Raw genomic sequence first — 18,356 nt, 5'->3', positions numbered from 1 at the left:
AGCATCTTAGGCGGGGAGCTCAAATGATGCCTCCATGCCACCTTTTCTCCTGCCTGCCTGTTATGTCTCTTGTGCCCTCCTTCCTCCAGCACAGCACTCCACCATCTCTGTGCATCTAGAGCAGAAAGAATACATATGCACCAGCACCAGACACAATTTTCTACACTCTGAGTTCTAGTGGCGCCCCCCCCCCCCCAGTCTGGCACCTGAGGCAACTGCCTCAGTTCGCCTCATGGTAAGGCCAGCCCTGGTGCTGCAGGACCATTCCTTGCTTTTAAAGTTTTTTTTTTTCCCAGTTACAGGCTAACAGAGCTACCCCTGGGAGACCAGTGAAAAACTACATTTCCCAGCGGCCCCTGCGGAAGGAAGCGCTGGGGGGGGCGGGGCGTTCCTGCTGACCTTATGCCCCAGCTGGGCGCCCCGAGCAGGGCTGTGCGGGCTATGGCTGAGTGGGCAAAGCAGCTGGCGGGCACCCGGGCAGTGGTGCTAGATATCAGCGGGGTCTTGTATGACGGCGGAGGAGCTGGAGGCGGGGTCCCCATCCCCGGATCGATAGACGCGGTGGAAAAGTAAGTGCCAGCCGCGGCGCTAAGCACACGGCGCCTTCCCGCTCCCGGCCGTGCGCTGCGCCGCCGCCTGCTCCCGCTGCAGCTGGGCGAGCCGCAGGTGCCGGGGTCAGGCTGGGGCCATGGCGCATCGCCTGCCTCCGCCTAAGGGCCAAGCTTCGCTCCCCCCAGGGTGCCGCCCCCATTCCTTTTTCCTTCGCTCCCCCCCTCCCTCCGACATGTGTCTGGGTGCCCTGCTCTGTTCCACTGCCGCCATGGACCACCACACCCCATCCCACCTCCCCGTCCGTGAATCTTGGGTGGCCGCACATCATTCCACATCTCCCCAACTTCACCGTGAATGCTGGGGGGTCCTACACCATTCCATAGGTCACATTTCTCTGCCCCCAAGATATTCTGGCTGGGTTGACCATTCCACATTTTGTCAGCCCCCAGTGTATTTGTGTCCTGAGTGCCAGGTGCCATTCGGCATTTCTTCTCCTTTCCCCTAAGCCATATAGGGTTCCTCCCCATTCCATACATATCCCTCCATATATTCTGGGTGCCTTGCAGTATTTCACATGGCCCAACACATATCCTGGGTACCACACATCATTCTATTTTGCCTCTGGATGCCATACATTATTTCACATTTCATTCTGCCCTCCCCCCCTCCCTACAAAACATACCCTGAGCACTAAACACCATTCCACCATCTCCCCTCTTCTCTCCTCTGATGCCTGAACCATGTATCCTGAGTAGAAAACAGCGTTCCACAATCTTGCCTCTCCTCCTCCTCCTCCTGACTCCCAGGCCATGTACCATGAGTACCAAATAGTATTCCACTTCTCTCTGTGTCCTGGCTACAACACTATTTCACATTTATCTTACCCTGGTTGTCATATATACTGGCTGCCACATGCCATTTTGCATTGTTTCCCACTACCACCCACCTTGCATGCTGAGTGCTATACACCATTCCCATCTGCTATGCATCGTTAGTGCTATACAGTACTCTCCATATGCTCTCCCTTTCCTGCCATTCACCCTTGCATTGCTTCTTCCTCTCCAAACCATTAATCTAGGATGCTATATGTCCATGCATTTTGTCCTCCCTGCTCCTGTTATTCACAATCAGATTGTGTGTTTATTCTGAATTTTTCCAAAGGATCATCAACTGCAGTGCTTTTGGTGCTTCAAAAGTCCGGATTCAGCCACTTGAGAGCCTTAACTACTCACTGCCTTGGGCAGGCCTTTAAAGAATGAATTAGCACGCATCTGCAATAACTTTTCAAAATCTTTTGAAATCTGTGCTAGGTATTCTATTTTTCTGTACTTATTTTCAAAATCTAGAGCACTCATTAATGAGGGAACCCTTTTTTCTCATCAGCTCATACAGTGCACTGAGCCACATTTTCCCAGCAACCACAGAGAATATCTGGGAGAATTTGTCTCCAAATAATTAACCTTCCGGGCATAAGCCAACCTTTAAATATTGGTCATTAGGAGGAAGCTTTCTCTGGAGGCTGGTTATTCCATCACTGTTTCTTGTAGGAGTTCTTGAATCATCCCCTGAAGCAGATGGTACTGACCACTGTTGGATTTGATGGATTATTGGTCTGATCCAGTATGACAATTCTTATGTTCCTATGATGTCCATTTGTGCAATAGTCTTTAGTACAAAATTCTTCACAGGCCTGTATGCATATATACCTACCCAGTGAAATACAGAGCAAGGCATCATGCTTGTACAGCATACAGGTGAAAGGAAACTTTGCCCAAGTTCACTGGGTCAAACCCCATCTCTTGCAAAAGGTGCCAAAGGCATGTTCACAGGCAAGAGAAGACAGAAACACAGTTTTTAAGGTCTTATCTGAAAGTCATTCTTGTGCCCCTCACCTTCAACACAGTAAATCAAGTAGAACTAAATACATCTTTGGTGGAATTACTGATTGAATCCAGCTACATTTGGGACCTGTAATTTCAGAGATCCTGGTCTTCCAGAAGTGATGCTTAGGCCTCCAAGCTGTCCCCACCTAGTTAGTGGTCTTTGTCCTCTGTTGAGATTTATGTTGTCTGACCTATGAGCCTTTCTAAGGGTCTAATCCAGCAGTTTTCAGACTGAGAGTCAGGGCCCCAAAGTGGTGATTTTAATGGTTGGCATTAGACTTGCTGGGGCACAGGTCTGAAGCCCAAGCCCAGATTTTGCCTGGGACCAAAGCAGAACCCCAAGCCCAAGGTTACAGGTTACTTTGGGCTGCAGCCTTCAGCTTTGGCCACGCCTGCCTAGGACAAGGAGGGTCATGCATTGGCTTTGTCCCCCCTGCCTGGGGTGGCAGGGCTTGGGTGGGCTCAGGCTTCAATCTGCCCTCCTGGGATCGTGTAGTAACTTCTCTTTTCAGAAAGGGGTCATGGAGCAATGACGTTTGAGAACTGGAGTCTGCAGCTCTTTCAAGTGAACGGGAGTCCTTCCATTGACTTCACTGGGCTTTTGACTGAGCTCTTCTTGAGCTCTTCTTGGAGTTCTGTAAGCCCTGAAGCTGTGGCTAGATGGTTTGTCTGCAGAGATGCAGCCTTCTCTCCGACTGCTCTATGTGCTGAAAATGTGGGTATGTTTTTAAAGCAAAACTTTAACATTCTTTTCCCAAAAGGATTAGTTCAAAAAGCTTTTCAGGAAGTGCCAGTACACCTGTAGCTATGAGCGCATTATGTTTTGATTTTCAGAGGTGCGGGGCATCAGTAGTTTATAATAGTGGCTCTTAATCTTTCCAGACTACTGCACTCATTTTAGGAGTCTGATTTGTCTTGCATGCCCCCAAGTTTCATCTTACTTAAAAATTACTCACTCATAAGATCAGACATAAAAATACAAATGTCCCACTCAGCATATTATCACTGAAAAATCGTTTACTTTATAAATTTGACCATATATTATAAAATAAATCAATTGGAAAATAAACGTTGCACTTGCATTTCAGTGTATATTATATTGTGCAATATGAACAAGTCATTTTCTGCATGAAATTTTAGTTTGTACTGACTTTGCTGGTGCTTTTTAATAAGCCTGTTGTAAAACTAGACAAATATCTAGATGAGTTAATGTATCCCCTGTAAGACCTCTGTGTACCCTCAATGGTGCGTGTGTGCCTTTGGTTGAGAACAACTGGTTTACAAAAACATTGTCATGTAGCTCCTCTGAAAACCAGGCCATTCTTGTAACTCCAGCTGCTACTCCTATGTTAGGTAATTACTGAACCATGACCTAGTGACTAGAGCCCTGGACTGGGACTCAGGAGACTTGTGTTCTATTCCCAGTTCTGCTACTGAAGTAGCAGGCCACCTTGAACAATTCACTTAGCCTCTTTCTGGCATAGCTTCCTCATCAGTACAACAGGGATGATTTTGCTTACCTCCTCTGTAAAGTGCTTTGATAGCTCTTTACATGTATAGGTTTCAAAGAGTTATGTATTATTTATAATTACTATTCTGTCATTAAGATGTATAGTGTCTAGCCATAAAGGCTTTTGCTTGATTATGCTACATGTTCCATGGTATTTAAAGGGTCAATTTTTTTCATGCAGCTCAAGTTAGTTGAAAATATATGCAAAAATAAAGTAGACTTTTCAGATTTGAAGTTTGCAGCCTTAAAAGTTGAATAAGACAGGAAAACAAACATGAAACTTTAAGTTTACCTTGACATTTTTTAATGTTTATTTAACCATGAGAGAGTCTATTGAGATTGGAGTTCTGCTTCCTAGAGGTCCTAGCCAAAAAAAACAAACAAACAAAAAACCCATGCCTGAATTGGTAGAGTACTATACCAGACTGATGAACATAGCAGTCAAATGAGTTTATATTTTGCTGCTTTATATTTTTGTTGGTAGAAACCAACTAAGGGAAATTTCAGTCCAAATGGTGAATAAGTAGTTGAAAACAGTGTGTTATAATGGGACAGACTAGACAGCCTTAATAGTAGAACTCATTACATCTGCTATAAATCATGCAAGTCAGTACAGAAATTGTGAAATGTACTGTACTTTCCCTTAATGCATACCTATTTGTTTAATTAGAGTTTTGGTGCTAGAGCAGCTTAAGACAAATTCACCAGTGACATGCAAGCTTTTTTAAACCAAATTTAGGGTTTGTAGAAGATGTCAGGCAGGGAGCCCTAAAGACTAGTGTTGCCAATTTATACATAGAATAGATAAAGTATGAGCAGCATCAATACTAGTTTCCTCACACTGCCCTGCCAGTGTGTCTTAACTCTGTTCTGAAGGGACCATCACTTGAGACATGATAGATCTAGTATCTACCCTGGCTCCACTCTGAGGCTGTCATTGGCCCTTGATTGAGACACCAGACAATGGTGCAAATTATGATGGTGGCTTTGTGTTGTGGATATTGGTTCTCTAGAGATGGTTAGGTTATTTTACATCAGATTACAGGAGAGTCATTAATAAACCCGCGACAGGCACTATAACCTGTGACTAGCCCCTGCAAGGAAATTCACAACTAAAGCTATAACATTGCGAATTGTTTAAGCACCTTCACTGCTGGATAGGTTGCAGTCTGAATCCCTTTGCACCAATGGGTTCATCTGCATTGTAAGGGCATTTACATCTTAGGAAAAGCAGCCAGCTACTGTGTTAAATGGGCACGTCTCCTGGTGCCTTATCCCGGCATTCTCCTTAGCCAGTGTATTCTGGGCCATACCCCTCAGAAGAGCTGGGGTTAGTATAAGCAGTTGGGGGAAGAGGGCATATTTTAAGTTCTTTGGGTTGAAGCAAATGAAGCCCTTCCCACTGAGGGGTTCTCTAAACATAAGTCACATACATTACAACACCAAGGCAGCAATGTGAGTTCAAGATAGAAGAGAAAAGAGGAAAATTTAACTTTCATCTGATTCACTCACTTATGTTTGACTGCAAGGAACTAAATCTTGCACTGAATTATCAATTGGGATTGTAAGGTATGAAAATCACTACAGAAGTAATTGACTTGTAATGTTATTTTAAAGCATGATTCATTGACTTCAGTGGGCTTTGTATGCTTTAAAAGTATCAAAACTTGTTCCTCATTCCAGGCCAGAAGGGTGCTAATAGAACCTTTTTGACATACCTTATTTCTTTATGCTTCCACAGAAAATCAAACTCTTCTAGAGAGTCAGTCACTGCTGTGCTAATTGGTTTGATATTCCTACCATTATAATCAAACAGTTATGATTATTTTATAAATGTTGACTGTGTGCACGCTGGCAGTGGCACTGGATGAGACATACAACTAAAGTAACTTTCTTTGCTGCAGCTGGTGTTGAAATACTATGGCCAGTTTTTGTTCTCACAATTAAAAAAGGATGTTGATAAATTGGAGATGGTTCAGAGAAAGAGCCACAAGAATGATTAAAGGATTAGAAAACATACTTTATAATGATAGACTCAAAAGATCAATCTGTTTATCTTAACAATGTGAGGGTTAATGGATGACTTGATTACACCAGTAAGTATCTGCATAGGGAATACATATTTAACAATGGGGTTTTCAGTTTAGAAGAGAAAGATATCACATAATCCAGGGGTTGGAAGTTGAATCCAGACAAATTCAGATTGGAAATAAGACATACATTCTTACCTCTGAGAGTAATTAACCATTGGAACAATTAACCAAGGATCATGATGGATTTTCCATCACTGACAATTTTAAAATCAGATTGGATGTTTCCCTGAAAAAATATGCCCTAGGAAATATTTTTGAGGTGTTCTATACCCTATGTTATTCAGGAGGTCAGCCTATATGATAACAATGCTCCCTTTGGGCCTTGGAATCTGTAAAACCTAGGATATTGGCCGGTGATGGAGTTGCTAGACGGGAACATAGGCATTTCCAGACCTATTATTGGGAAATTCTCTTCCGTAGCTTCCTGAATCAAGGCCATAGTGGGCTGTTATACCTGGACTGTTATAACTGGGTTAATAAGGAGTTTTACAAATCAAGCTGGTTCTATTTTCCTTGTTGCTAGTGTAATGCCTTTATATAAAGAAGAAGGATGGTTTTGTGGTTGGTGACGCTAGTCTGAGACTCAGGAGCGCTAAATTCAATTCCTTGCTCTGCCACAGACTTGCTGTGTGACCATGGCTAATCATTTAATCCTCTCTGTCTCATTCCCACTCGTGAAAGAGGAATAATAGTCTTTCCTTTGTCTTTGTAGACTGCAAGCTGTTTGGGTACAGAGACTGTCTTTTACTATGTGATTGTACAGTATCTAGTAGTGGGGGCCATGACCTTGATCTAGGTGCTTCTATCACAATAAATACAGGAAATAACAATCATATAACTACTGCCAGAAAACATCATTTCTTATAAATCTGGGAAAATATTTTATAATGTTTACACCAAACCTCCCTTGTGTCCATGAAAGTTTGGATTTAAGTTTTTAAATTTCATTTTTATTTTGACTGTTTTTATTTAGACTGTTATTAAACAGTTTTGTTGTTGCATTTACTGAAACTTCCTGTATGTAGGCAACCTAAAATTGTAATTTAACTTGCAGTAATGTCAGAAATATGTTGGCTGAAATCACGTTACAATTCTGGCCTTCGGCACAATGCAAGATGGTAAGAGGTTTTTCTTGATATACTGGAAATCCCTAAGCCCTAGTTCTTCATTAGAGATCACTACATTTCAGCAGTTAATTTGGCCTGTATGCTTGTTTGACTCGGGGGGAGGCTGTGCGGAGTCTTCAAAGTGGGTTTTGAGATGCTAACTAACTATAGACCCCTGGATGATCTCTTCTAATAGCCAAACTCATTTGGGTTGGATTTGAAGTGTTATGAAACTGGCAGACAATGTGTGACGTTCACCCTGTGGCATAAGGACTGCAGAAGGCCCCTGGCACAGCAGAGCTGGGGTTGGGTTTGCAGAGGAATCTGTCTCCTTGGCATCATTTGGGGGAAGTGGTATGACAAGTGGATCTGTGTGATTCCATGGAACCAGTGGCTATGACCTCCAGGGTAGGAAGCTCAAGACCGAAGGAGGCCCTGTGCCCTGTTGGTGAACTGCAGAGTGGCTTCTATATAGTTCCTAATACAAAGCCTGTTTGTTCCAATGTATGTGAGCAATAGAGGGCGAATTTCACCCTGTACATGCTGGGCCATTCAGTTTCCTACCATGAACATGACTTATAAAGCTTCTGGCTTTTCGTCTAAATCTGTCTATGGACTCCACAATGCCTTTAACACACAGCACTGCGCTGCACTCACAATGGTCATAAGAGCTCCTCTCCATAGTGCTGGAGGGCTTGTGCTTCAAGCAGGCATGAGGCCTCCGAGAGCTCCAGATGTGCAACTGCTGGCAGCTTTGCTCTATGGCAGGGCTACTCAACTTTGGAAGCCCTGGGAGCCACAATGATACTCACAGCACATGCCGAGGGCTGCAACTTAAGTGGGGTTGCATGTAGGGTTGCCAGATGGTTTAACCAAAAATACCAACCCTCCCCCCAAAAAAATGCACCAGGGAAAAAATTCTGTTGAGAAGAAAAAAAAGGGGGGGGGGGGGAGGAGGAGACCAAAGTTGTTGAGTAAAAAAAAATAAAATACAAAAATAAAAAAAAACCAGCATGGCCCCTTTAAGACATGCCTTTGAGACTTTTTGGCCCTAGCAGGCTGCCAGCAGCCATCTGCCATCTTGTCTTTCTGTTCTGGCCAGACCGTTCCCCTGCAGAACGAGGTAAGCACCTGGGATTTTCACCTCCTGGCTGGGGAAAAAAATGAGGAAATACTGGACGTTTTAGGTGTCCGGTATTTTCTGAATTTTTTTTTTACCAGACAGGAGGTGAAAATACCGGTCTGTCTGGGTCAGTACCAGACACCTGGCAATCCTAGTTGCATCTACATGCAAAAATATATGCCAATTCCATCTCCCAAACGGGGTTGAAAACCCTGTGTTCATCTAATAAGCATCTCTTCTTTGTTGCCATTTTTAATGCTGCTTATTAAAAGAAAATTGTATACCAGTGTTTTGGGTATTTAGCGTGAAGCTTCAGGTTGTGTGTTTCTTGGAGTGATTTTACTCAGAAAAGGTTTCCAAGCCAGAGCACTCCAACCTGCGTTGGGCAGGAAGCGGAGTGAGTCAGGCCGGACACAAGAAGCAAAAAAGGACAAGCACCTAGGAGTCCCATCCTGGATTCCCAGCAGGGCTGATGTCCCCACGTGGGAGTCCGTCACTCTGTGCGGGATGGAGGCAGGGCTGCCCGGCCATGGCGCCCGACCCAAATGTGGCCAGTGTGAGCCATTCAGCTCATCTCAGGCTCTGCCCACAATGCTAAGCAGCCAGCACTTCCCACAACGCTCCGGTTAGAAATGCCAATACTCTGTACCCGTCTGTTCCAGCCATCCCATCCGCTTGCATCTTTCAATGCCCCCCCGGAGACGCCTAACCTTTGTGGAGCGTGTTCCCAGTGGAGGCCATGTTCAAAGGGACCCACCTGCCGGCCGCGTGTTGAACCCCACGTAAACCCAACCGCACCATGGGCTGCAAACAAATGGGCCGTGGGCCACATGTTGAGTAGTTCTGCTCTATGGGACAGTACTTTAGGATGCTGCTTTTCCCTCTCTGGAGGACTAGTAGAACTAGGTTAACCTCACTCAGGAAGTATGCAAGGATGCCCCTGATTTCTGAGATTCTTCCCACAGAAATGGAAAAATGAGCTAACCAGAATATGCAGCTGCCGAACCCCTCGCCTCTACCTCAAATGGACATTGCTATTTCTTACTGTCCTTCAGAGTAATACTCAGCACATACACATCTACACACTGCCCACGAATCCTGACCTTTGTAACATCATTATTATATTGATCTTGATCTTTATGCCTCTTTTGCTAGATCCTCCTTGTTGATTTCATACAGCTCATTGGCAGTTATATACCGAGGAGCAACAAAGAAGTGACAGCCACAGTCATAGAAATCTGGTGCGGTCGGAATACATGCCAAAAAGTGCCAAAGAAAAACATTGTTCATGGCATTCAATATAATTTCTTAAGAATGATTACTTTGTTCAGTAAAGTCCAGAAGCCTTATTTATCTACTTGATAGACAAGAAATTGTTCCAGCTCACATAATTTAAAAGCTTTATTGACTCAGTATCTCATTACCAACTGGTCATTAATATTGTGTTTGGATGATAGTGTAGGTCAGTATGCAGTTTTATGCAAACAGATTGAAACTTACAGCTACTATTTTTTAAAATTGTTTTTTAATAAAAATTTCTAAAGAATCTTACGTTCAAATGCAAATAAATAGAAGCTCTATAAATAATTCAGATTCCTACAATACTTGTTTAGTGTGAGGTAGGCCTAAATAAATCTCTTAGTAAATATGTGTTTTATTCTCTATATGATTTGTAAATATATTTTGGTACATACTTACTGCTGAAAGGATGTCTGTCCTCTCATATAATGCTAGTACTGACATTCTCTTCAAATGCCTTGCTGTACCATCTACTGCAAACAGGCACAGCACTGAAATTCTCATGTAACAGTATATAGTACACGGACAAAACACAATAGCAACATTTTTCTTTGCAGGAGATCTGAGACAGAGGAAGCCATAGTTCCGCTATAACTATGTTCCTAGTTGTAAAGATGTAAATGATACAGTAAGGGTAACCATTCCTTCTTAGTATTTTAACTCTAATGCACCTATCTCTTTTACACTTTGTGATACTGGAGTATTTTAGGATTTAGTACACTCTGAAAGGAAACTGCCAAATCAAGGTAACTCTGATATAAATCTGAAGTAATTTCAACAGTTTTGCTTGCTCCAGTTTTATACTAGTATGAACATTTATATCCCCTTCTACAAAAAATACTTCAATTGACCAAAGCAAACACATACCAGAAACAAATCAACCTAATGCAAAAAGTAATTAAAATAATAAAAACCTAAACAATTAAAAGCAAAAACAAAACTTCAAACCCAAACAGAGCTTTTATTCTGAAAAAGGAGGCGTGCCAGAAACTCCACGGAGACCACTACTCTTGATATTTTGTGGAAAGCACACAGGACAGAGATAGATAGCAGTATAAAATTCTAAGATAGGTAGAATTATAGGATAATTTGGTCTGTTATCTGTATTGCAGAAAAGCTTTTTATGAAGAGATTCTTAAATCAAATTAAAATGTGATTGTTTGTTAGTCTTTTATGTGAAGTGACATACATTTGTAAAAAAAAAATCCTTATAATAAGGCTTATTACAGGAAAAGTTTCCTCTGTGTAACAAAAATAACTTGTGTAGGCCAGGAGATCATATTTTTAACGAAACCAAAAATACATCAGAGATTTACATGACTCCATCAGAACTAAACTTAACAGGTCCTTTATTCTGTGCCATCATGGTTCTGATTGATTTACACAGCATGAAAATGAGGTTCACTTTTCATGTTGTAAACAGTAAGAGTTGGTCTGTTACAAGACAGAAGGTGGTTAAACATCCATAAAACATGCCCATCCTGAGTTCTGTTGTTTGCATTTACAGCTGTATGCTCATAGCATGCCTATTAGCATATGCATATGAAAAGCCCACAGAAGTTAGACATTTACAACATCCTGTTGTTTGGTCAGTATAGTGCATCTGTTAGCACAACTTTTAATGGGGCTCTTTAAAAGAGCAATGGAAATCTTAGGCATATGGAGGCTGTGGAGCAGCTGGACAGCCATGTTAAAATAAAATGCCTGCAGAGTCTTACAAGGCTAAGATTGTAGAGAAACAAGTAAAATTGCAATCATAAAACAATTTAGCATGTGGGGGGGGGAGGGAAGAGGGGAGTAGTAAGTTGATACATGTAGATCAGTTGCAAGTTTACAAAGAGCCATCTGAAACTGCATGTAGGACAAGAAGTAGTAATTCACAGTTTTAGTCTTAAATATCCTCACACAATCTGCGGCAGACATTAAGAGTTTAGAGAGCAAGCTACATCTGAAATGCTTCCAATGGCTGGGATTAGGTTTGTTGAGCGAGACTGTCAGCCAAAGGTGTCTAAGCATGTTCTAGATATTCAATAATGAATTATTCCTTAGTGTTCCATTTGCACTTTTCACTGGTAGAGCTTAAAGCTCTTTACACTCTTTACAAAGGAAGGTATGCATCAGTGTCTAAAAAGTGAGGTATAGAGAGATGAAGGTATCTGCTCACCGTCACCCAGTGGGTCAGTTGTTGAGTCAGGAACATAGTTTTAGCATTTCAAAAGCAGAAGCGCTACAGACAGAACCTGGCCCGAGAAGGGACTGTTTCAGACCCCGTTCGTGCCGTTTCCCCACTGTGCCTCTGCCTCCTGCAGAGATGATGCTGGGGGGTAACTGGCTTTAAACCAGCTCCCCAGCACCGGCTCCTGCAAGCCCCCCCCCTTGCTGCCTTTGATAGAGGCAGCAAGGTGGGGGACGCGGCTAGTCAAGTCACTAATTGACTATCAGATAAACTTATGCTTATTGGGTAGTCGACTAGTCGCTTACATCCCTAGTTTGCAGTGAAGGGAGAGAGCACTCATGTCTCTCCTTTGGAATCTAAATACTAATGTGCTAAATGTCAATTGTTACTTATTATCCAGTGACTAGTATACAAACATCCACCACTGGGTAAATAATGAGGAAAAAAGATTATCACACTGCAGTGGAGTCCCGATTATCTGACTTAAACGGGACCGACAGCTGGTCGGTTTAACAAAAATGTCGGATAATAGGGCTTACCTGTAGTTGATTCGGGTGGCCTGGCCCTTTCCCTCCCTGCAGCCCCCGGGGGTGCGGGCTGGGAGAATGGCCCCGCTCGCTGCCTCGTCGCTACGGGCACTGCAAGGAGGGAAGGGGCCAGGCAGGAATGGGGACTGAGCGGCACCAGCAGGAGCAGCAGCAGCAGGGACGTCAGCAGCTAGGGAAGGAGAAATGGGCCAGGTCACATGGCAGGCAGCCGGGAGCAGCGCGGGGTTTTAGTTTTGCTTTCAGGAGCCGGCTATGTCGGATAAAGCAGAATGTCGGATTAGTGAAGGTCGGATAATCCGGACTCTATTGTACTTGTTACTTATTTATATACAATATCACTTTATATTGTATAGCTTTGAACAAATATATAGCAACTAATTAATCCATACAACAGTCCACTGATCAGTACTATTATTTCCCAGTTTACAGATGGGAACTTGAGTCATAGCTCAGTTCACAATTAAAAGATTATATTTTTTCTAACTTCTCACTTTGTAAACTCAATCTGGGACATGAGAATTGAGCTGGGTCCTTGTCTTCCCACATATCACCATTATTATAATTTCCATAAGCCTATTTAGGCCCTGAATTATCCTTGTGCATTGTCGCCAGTGGGGGTGCTAGAGTGTAACTGATTGGAAATCAGTAAACAATTCTGTTGATGAAACCAAAAGGAATAGTCTTGCATGCTCACTGTCTTTGTGTTGGCGCTGCAGGGTTTATAGGATTAAACAACAGTAAAAAATATTTTTTTATTTAGTACAGAGGCCAGGAGATGAGATTCTGTGTATATGCAGGCAGAGGATCTGCTTAATTAGATGGGTAACATTTTTTGTCAGTCACTTTTCAGAGTAGAGTTACAGCTCACCTGTATGGAGAATTATGCAGCTTATGAATGTCAAATATAAAGCTGATAAATACTCCTTGTTATTTCTCATGATATAGATAATGAGCCAGACTCATTCCTTGTATAACTCCACTGAAGTAATGATAAACCAGGCTGCAAATTTGCTTTTTTCATCACAAATATCTATTGAACATTTGAAATTGACATAAAGGGACATTGGAAAGTGAAATAAGGACACGTCTGTAAATTCAGATACAATTCACTGGTTTAGGAGAACATTCAGAAGAATGGGCAGTGGAAAATGATAAATATTCTGTTTAAAACTCTAGGGAATGACTTCCTCAAATTGGGAAGGTTGGCAAGAATGAGAAGGATATAGGTTCTTATGTTAGGCATGTGGTGTCCATCAGAGTCAGTGAAAGGGAGTTTTTCCTATTGATTTCAATGACATTTGTATCAAACTGCTAGTTTAGAGATGAACCTGCCAGAGTTTAAATTAGATTTGACAAAGGAGGGGATTTTAGAGAGGGTCTTACAAAAATGCTACAGCAATCTGCAGTTACTAGTACAATATACTCCATCTCACACTAACGAGAGTGCAGTGTTTGGGGCTACTACTATAGAGTACTACAAAGTACATTTAAATTAGGAGTGACAGGAAAACAGGTGGGGGAGTGGACTTTTTCTCTGTGAGACAAGCCAAATGAATACTGAAGATAACTGTATAGAAGTAAAAATTATTATCACTGTATCTTTATTGTTAGTAATTAAATAGCTGTTTACATCACTGCTCTTTTAAAGGAGTACAGATGGCTGAATGATCCCCTTTACCTGTTTGTTTGAGAGCATTAAAAAGGATTTGCTGAATAAAAAGAAGCAGTCTTTCTTTTGTTTGTTCTTTCTTTCATTTGTTCTTTCTTTCTTTTGCTTATCAACAGATGTTCTTTATTTGCACAGTATATTAAAGATTTGGCCAAGGAAAAGATATATTAGGTTTCTTTGGCTCCTCTATATGATAATTAGTTGCCTCAGAGACAAACAGTTCACTATCAGTATGGTACAAAGGTCAGTATAATATTATCTGATTATATTACCCATGAAAATGTCACACCATATAGTAGTTACTGCAAATAAATGTATGACCAGAGCTATTTGTACTAATTAATAATGGTTGAAACCCAAACATCCAGTTGTTTCTTTGGGATAAGAACCCTAGAGTTAAGAAGCTTACTAATGGAGGCTTGGTCTATACCTAAAATTCAAGCTGAGGTAGCTACATCATTCTGGGACACTGTGGGGCAACCTGCATGTGTGCTACATGTGGCCCATTTGCAGTTCTAGGTGTAGCCCGTAAGATATTTTGTTTGTTGTTGCCCATACACAAGGTTGCCAGATTCTGCTGGTTTTCATCTGCATAGTTTTTTTCCCCTACTGTTATGACTAAAGTGACACACACACAAAGCAAGGGCATGTGAAGTGAGGTGAGTGCTAATTGCGCACGACTTTGTGAGAGCCATGCGCTCCTTCTACATCCAAACAAAGCACTGCTATAGTCCAGTTGGCACACCCTTCATATTCTTGGTACACAAGCACAGTTAACAAAACTACCCTATCCCGGGAGACCATTTTGGTTACGACAATCTTGCGGTCCACTGAGATGAAGGCGGGCCACGCACTAGCTTAGGTTGCCCATTGCTGTTCTGGGAGATGTAGTTAAGCAGCTCTAAGACCCAAGAGATGTAGTTAAGTTGAACTAAGTCCTGGAGTTGACACAACTTGGTCAGCAGAGGAATTCTTCCATCAATCTAATGCCACTTCTTGAGGGGGCGGATTTATTACAATGACAGAAGAGGTCCTTGGTAGCAAGTATCTACTCTACAAGGGCTGCCGCTGTGCCTTTAGATCGCTTGGTGTGTAGGTCCTTGTTGTCTCAGAGTGCGGCCATCAGCTGGCTTGTGGCTGTTCTCACACTTTTTCCTGAAATGCTTAATTAGCCGTAGGAAAATAAAAGCACATATACATGTCCATTTATGGTTGCTGGCTAGTAAATCTGTTGTGAAATGTGCTATTTACACACATATGAGTATCACTTTTCACAGCAGAAGTACTCCACCCCAGCAAACGAGAACTATTTGAGCCCTGGGTGAAGGGTTGGGGAAGGCAGTGCGGGGTCAGAGATGCCCCACAGCTAGGGGACAGGGCCCAGAGCCTGAAACTGCAGGGCTGAAGCATGGGGTCTCCCACTATGAAATTGGAGCCCAATGCTGGAGACCAAAGCTCTGCAATCAGAGTCTGCTGCCCTGCCACCCCAGGGCTAAATCCCAAAGCCTGAACCCTACTACCTCTGGGAAGATGGGGAACTCACAGGCTGCCTGCTCCTCCAGCTTTGTTCCCTACATGCTTAGAGAGGTGGGCAGGTCCCAGCCTGTGCTGGCAGCCCCAGCAACTAACACTAAGATGATGCATCTAGGAGCAACAGCGAGAGGGAGGGATTGCTACTTTGTTCCCGCGCCCCCTGCGACCTGTTTCCAGTCACAGTCCAGGAGTCTGTGGCTGCAAGAAAAGTCCCTGTTGGCTGCCTGTGTAGAGCTCTGCGCAAATACAAAATGTATACGTGCATCTACGAAAATGAGCTGCAGATATCCACACTGACATCCCCAGATGAGGATACCTGTGAATATAAAGCATATATTTGCATATGTGCAGGGTTCTAGATACAAAATTTGTATCCGCATCCATATCTGCAACAGTGAGCCGCAGATGTCCGCATCTGGATTTGCAGGCCTCTATGCACGCAGCCACATTTGATAAACTAGTATTTCCCATGAGATATTGGTCCTTCCTGCTTCCAATCACGTCATCAGTGTCTTGAGAAAACCCTTCCTGAATTGACACTTTCAGTTTCCTAAATGAAACAGGGAAGTGCAGAGATATGTAGAAATGAAGGGGTGCTGTGCCTTCAGAATCTTTATTTCAATAGTTAACTAATAGAAGCCAAAGCAAAAAATTCTAGTAGTTATTTTTAATTTTTCTCTTGTATGTTTCCCATATATTTTGATACAAAATAATAATGAAACATAGGACATATAAATATGCTTACAAGTAAACAGCATATTGCTGAATCGTAATCTGAAGATCAGCAACCCCTCAGAGGACTGACTGAGGAACCCTAAATAATTTCCTTGCAATCAGTTAATATGTTGTAAACCCTGGGGCTGCTAGTTTTATGCTTTGCATTAACATGATAGAAGACTGGAGTAACTAGAAAAATTGTTTGAATTGACATAATGGCCACATAGATTTCTTACAATTTTTTTTTTTTTGCTTCACATTTTGTTTGTGGGATTTTATTAAGAGAATACATGTAAAATGAATAGTTAAATAGGCTTTTCAATAGCAAAATAATCAAGCAGAACACCTTTTGTTATCTGGTAAATTGATGTGCTATAAAATCATATCATGTAGATAGAACAGGAGTTAACCTTACCAGATCAGACCATTTGCTCAGAAAATCTGGCATCCTGCCTGTGACTGAAGCCAATGCATCAGAGAAAAACGTGCCCCTTCTCCCTTCAACCCCAGAAAACAACATAGTTCACCTAGCACATAGTACAAAACTGTACAAGTAAGGAGAAGGTTCCTTTCTGACCTCTGTGATAATCATGCTATGCCCTGAAGCATTAGATTAGCTTCCATTTATGCATTATTGCAAATGTCTGGGCCCAATCTCCTCAGTCTTGCTCAGGCAACTGTGCCATTGGCATCAATAGCATTTTTGTCTGAGAAAGCTTTGAAGAATTTTGGCCAATTATTTTCAATGGAAATTTATGCAACCTTTTAAAAATCCAGACATGGGATTGCTTGTATTCTGAGTGTGTTTGTATTTGCTTACATGCTATTTGCTATCATGCATTATGTTGTCTTTAGGTGTTTACTGAGTCCGTGTACTGTTTTGACGGTTTCAGTGACAAGCATGCTTTTATTTACTAGTACAAAGGGACTTTGTTTTCACAGTAACACCAGACAAAATCATGACTTCAACAACCAGAGGAAGGCTAGATGTAAAATGAGCTTTCAGCTACTTTGCTTCTATTTTTACCAAGTGTCAAAGGATTTCACTCTTGTGAGTACATACACAAACTTTCCCTCCCAACTTTTTGTTTGCTCTTTGACAGATGCTTGGGATAGAAATTTTGCCTATTGCGATTTAAGACAGCTGCAGTGGGCTACTATAGACTCTTATCCAGTGGTCCCACATGCTTAAACTTAAGTATATACCAAAGCGCTTTGCTGACTCAGGGCCTTCGTTACATAGCATATCCTCACACTGTCAAACTGCAACTTGGGAAGGCAAAGCCTTTAGCAATTGGATCCTAAGGGTCTGATGCAAAGCTCATTGAGTCAATGAGAGTTTTTCCATTGACTTCAGTGGGTTTTGAATCAACCCCTAAATATGCTACTGTTACTTGGTCATATGCTCATTCTTTTTTTTCTGGTTAGTGATTCTTTCCCAGGACACCAGAGTTTCATTATGCCCTGCCTAGATGATCTTTGGTCCACAAAATATGTTCAAATCACCTCACTCTTGCTGATTTTCTCTGTCTCAGATGCTATTTTTGCCTTTTCTCTGATCACCTTGTTCTTCCATTTATCCATATCCTGTCACCGCTCTCAGGTACAGCTGCACTCATTAGAAATGTCATTCCCTGGTGGCCAAGGTTTCTACTCAATATAGCAAGGCTGGTCTTACACATTTTTGTGCATCACACTCTTGGCCCATCTCATCCTTATAATCTTAAAACTCAATCTAGAATCATAGAATCCTAGAACTGGAAGGGACCTTGAAAGATCATCAAGTCCAGACCTCTGCCGTCATGGCAGGACCAAGCACCTTCTATATCATTCCAGATAGATGTCCGTCTAACCTGCTCTTAAATATCTTTGGTGACAGAGATTCCACAACCTCCCTAGGCAATTTATTCCAGTGTTTAACCACCCTGACCATTAGGAAGTTTTTCCTAATGTCCAACCTAAACTTCCCTTGCTGCAGTTTAAGTCCATTGCTTCTTGTCCTATCCTCTGAGGCCAAGAAGAAGAGTTTTTCACTCTCTTCCTTGTGACACCCTTTTAGATACTTGAAAACCACTATCATGTCCCCTCTCGGTCTTCTCTTTTCCAAACTAAACAAGTCCAATTCCTTCAGCCTTCCCTCATAGCTC

The 18,356-nt window shown here is 42.3% G+C and overlaps 1 protein-coding gene across 6 annotated transcripts in view; it reads left to right on the top strand.

Moving 5' to 3' along the window:
* Window positions 1-413: 413 nt before the first annotated feature.
* The window catches only part of LHPP (phospholysine phosphohistidine inorganic pyrophosphate phosphatase), a 222,017-nt gene continuing 204,074 nt past the window's right edge, over window positions 414-18,356 (top strand). For all 6 annotated transcript variants that reach the window (XR_012905669.1, XR_012905670.1, XM_075935299.1 and 3 more), the window contains exon 1: window positions 414-569. Coding sequence is in view for 4 of the 6 variants with exons in the window: in XM_075935299.1 (XP_075791414.1) it covers window positions 442-569 (128 nt within the window). In the remaining 2 variants the exon portion in view is untranslated. The remainder of the gene's footprint in view (window positions 570-18,356) is intronic.

The sequence above is a fragment of the Pelodiscus sinensis genome, chromosome 8 (genome assembly GCF_049634645.1).
Source record: "Pelodiscus sinensis isolate JC-2024 chromosome 8, ASM4963464v1, whole genome shotgun sequence".
NCBI lineage: Eukaryota > Metazoa > Chordata > Testudines > Trionychidae > Pelodiscus > Pelodiscus sinensis.
Note: the sequence above shows the minus strand (reverse complement) of the source record. Positions and strands in the feature narration are given on the sequence as shown.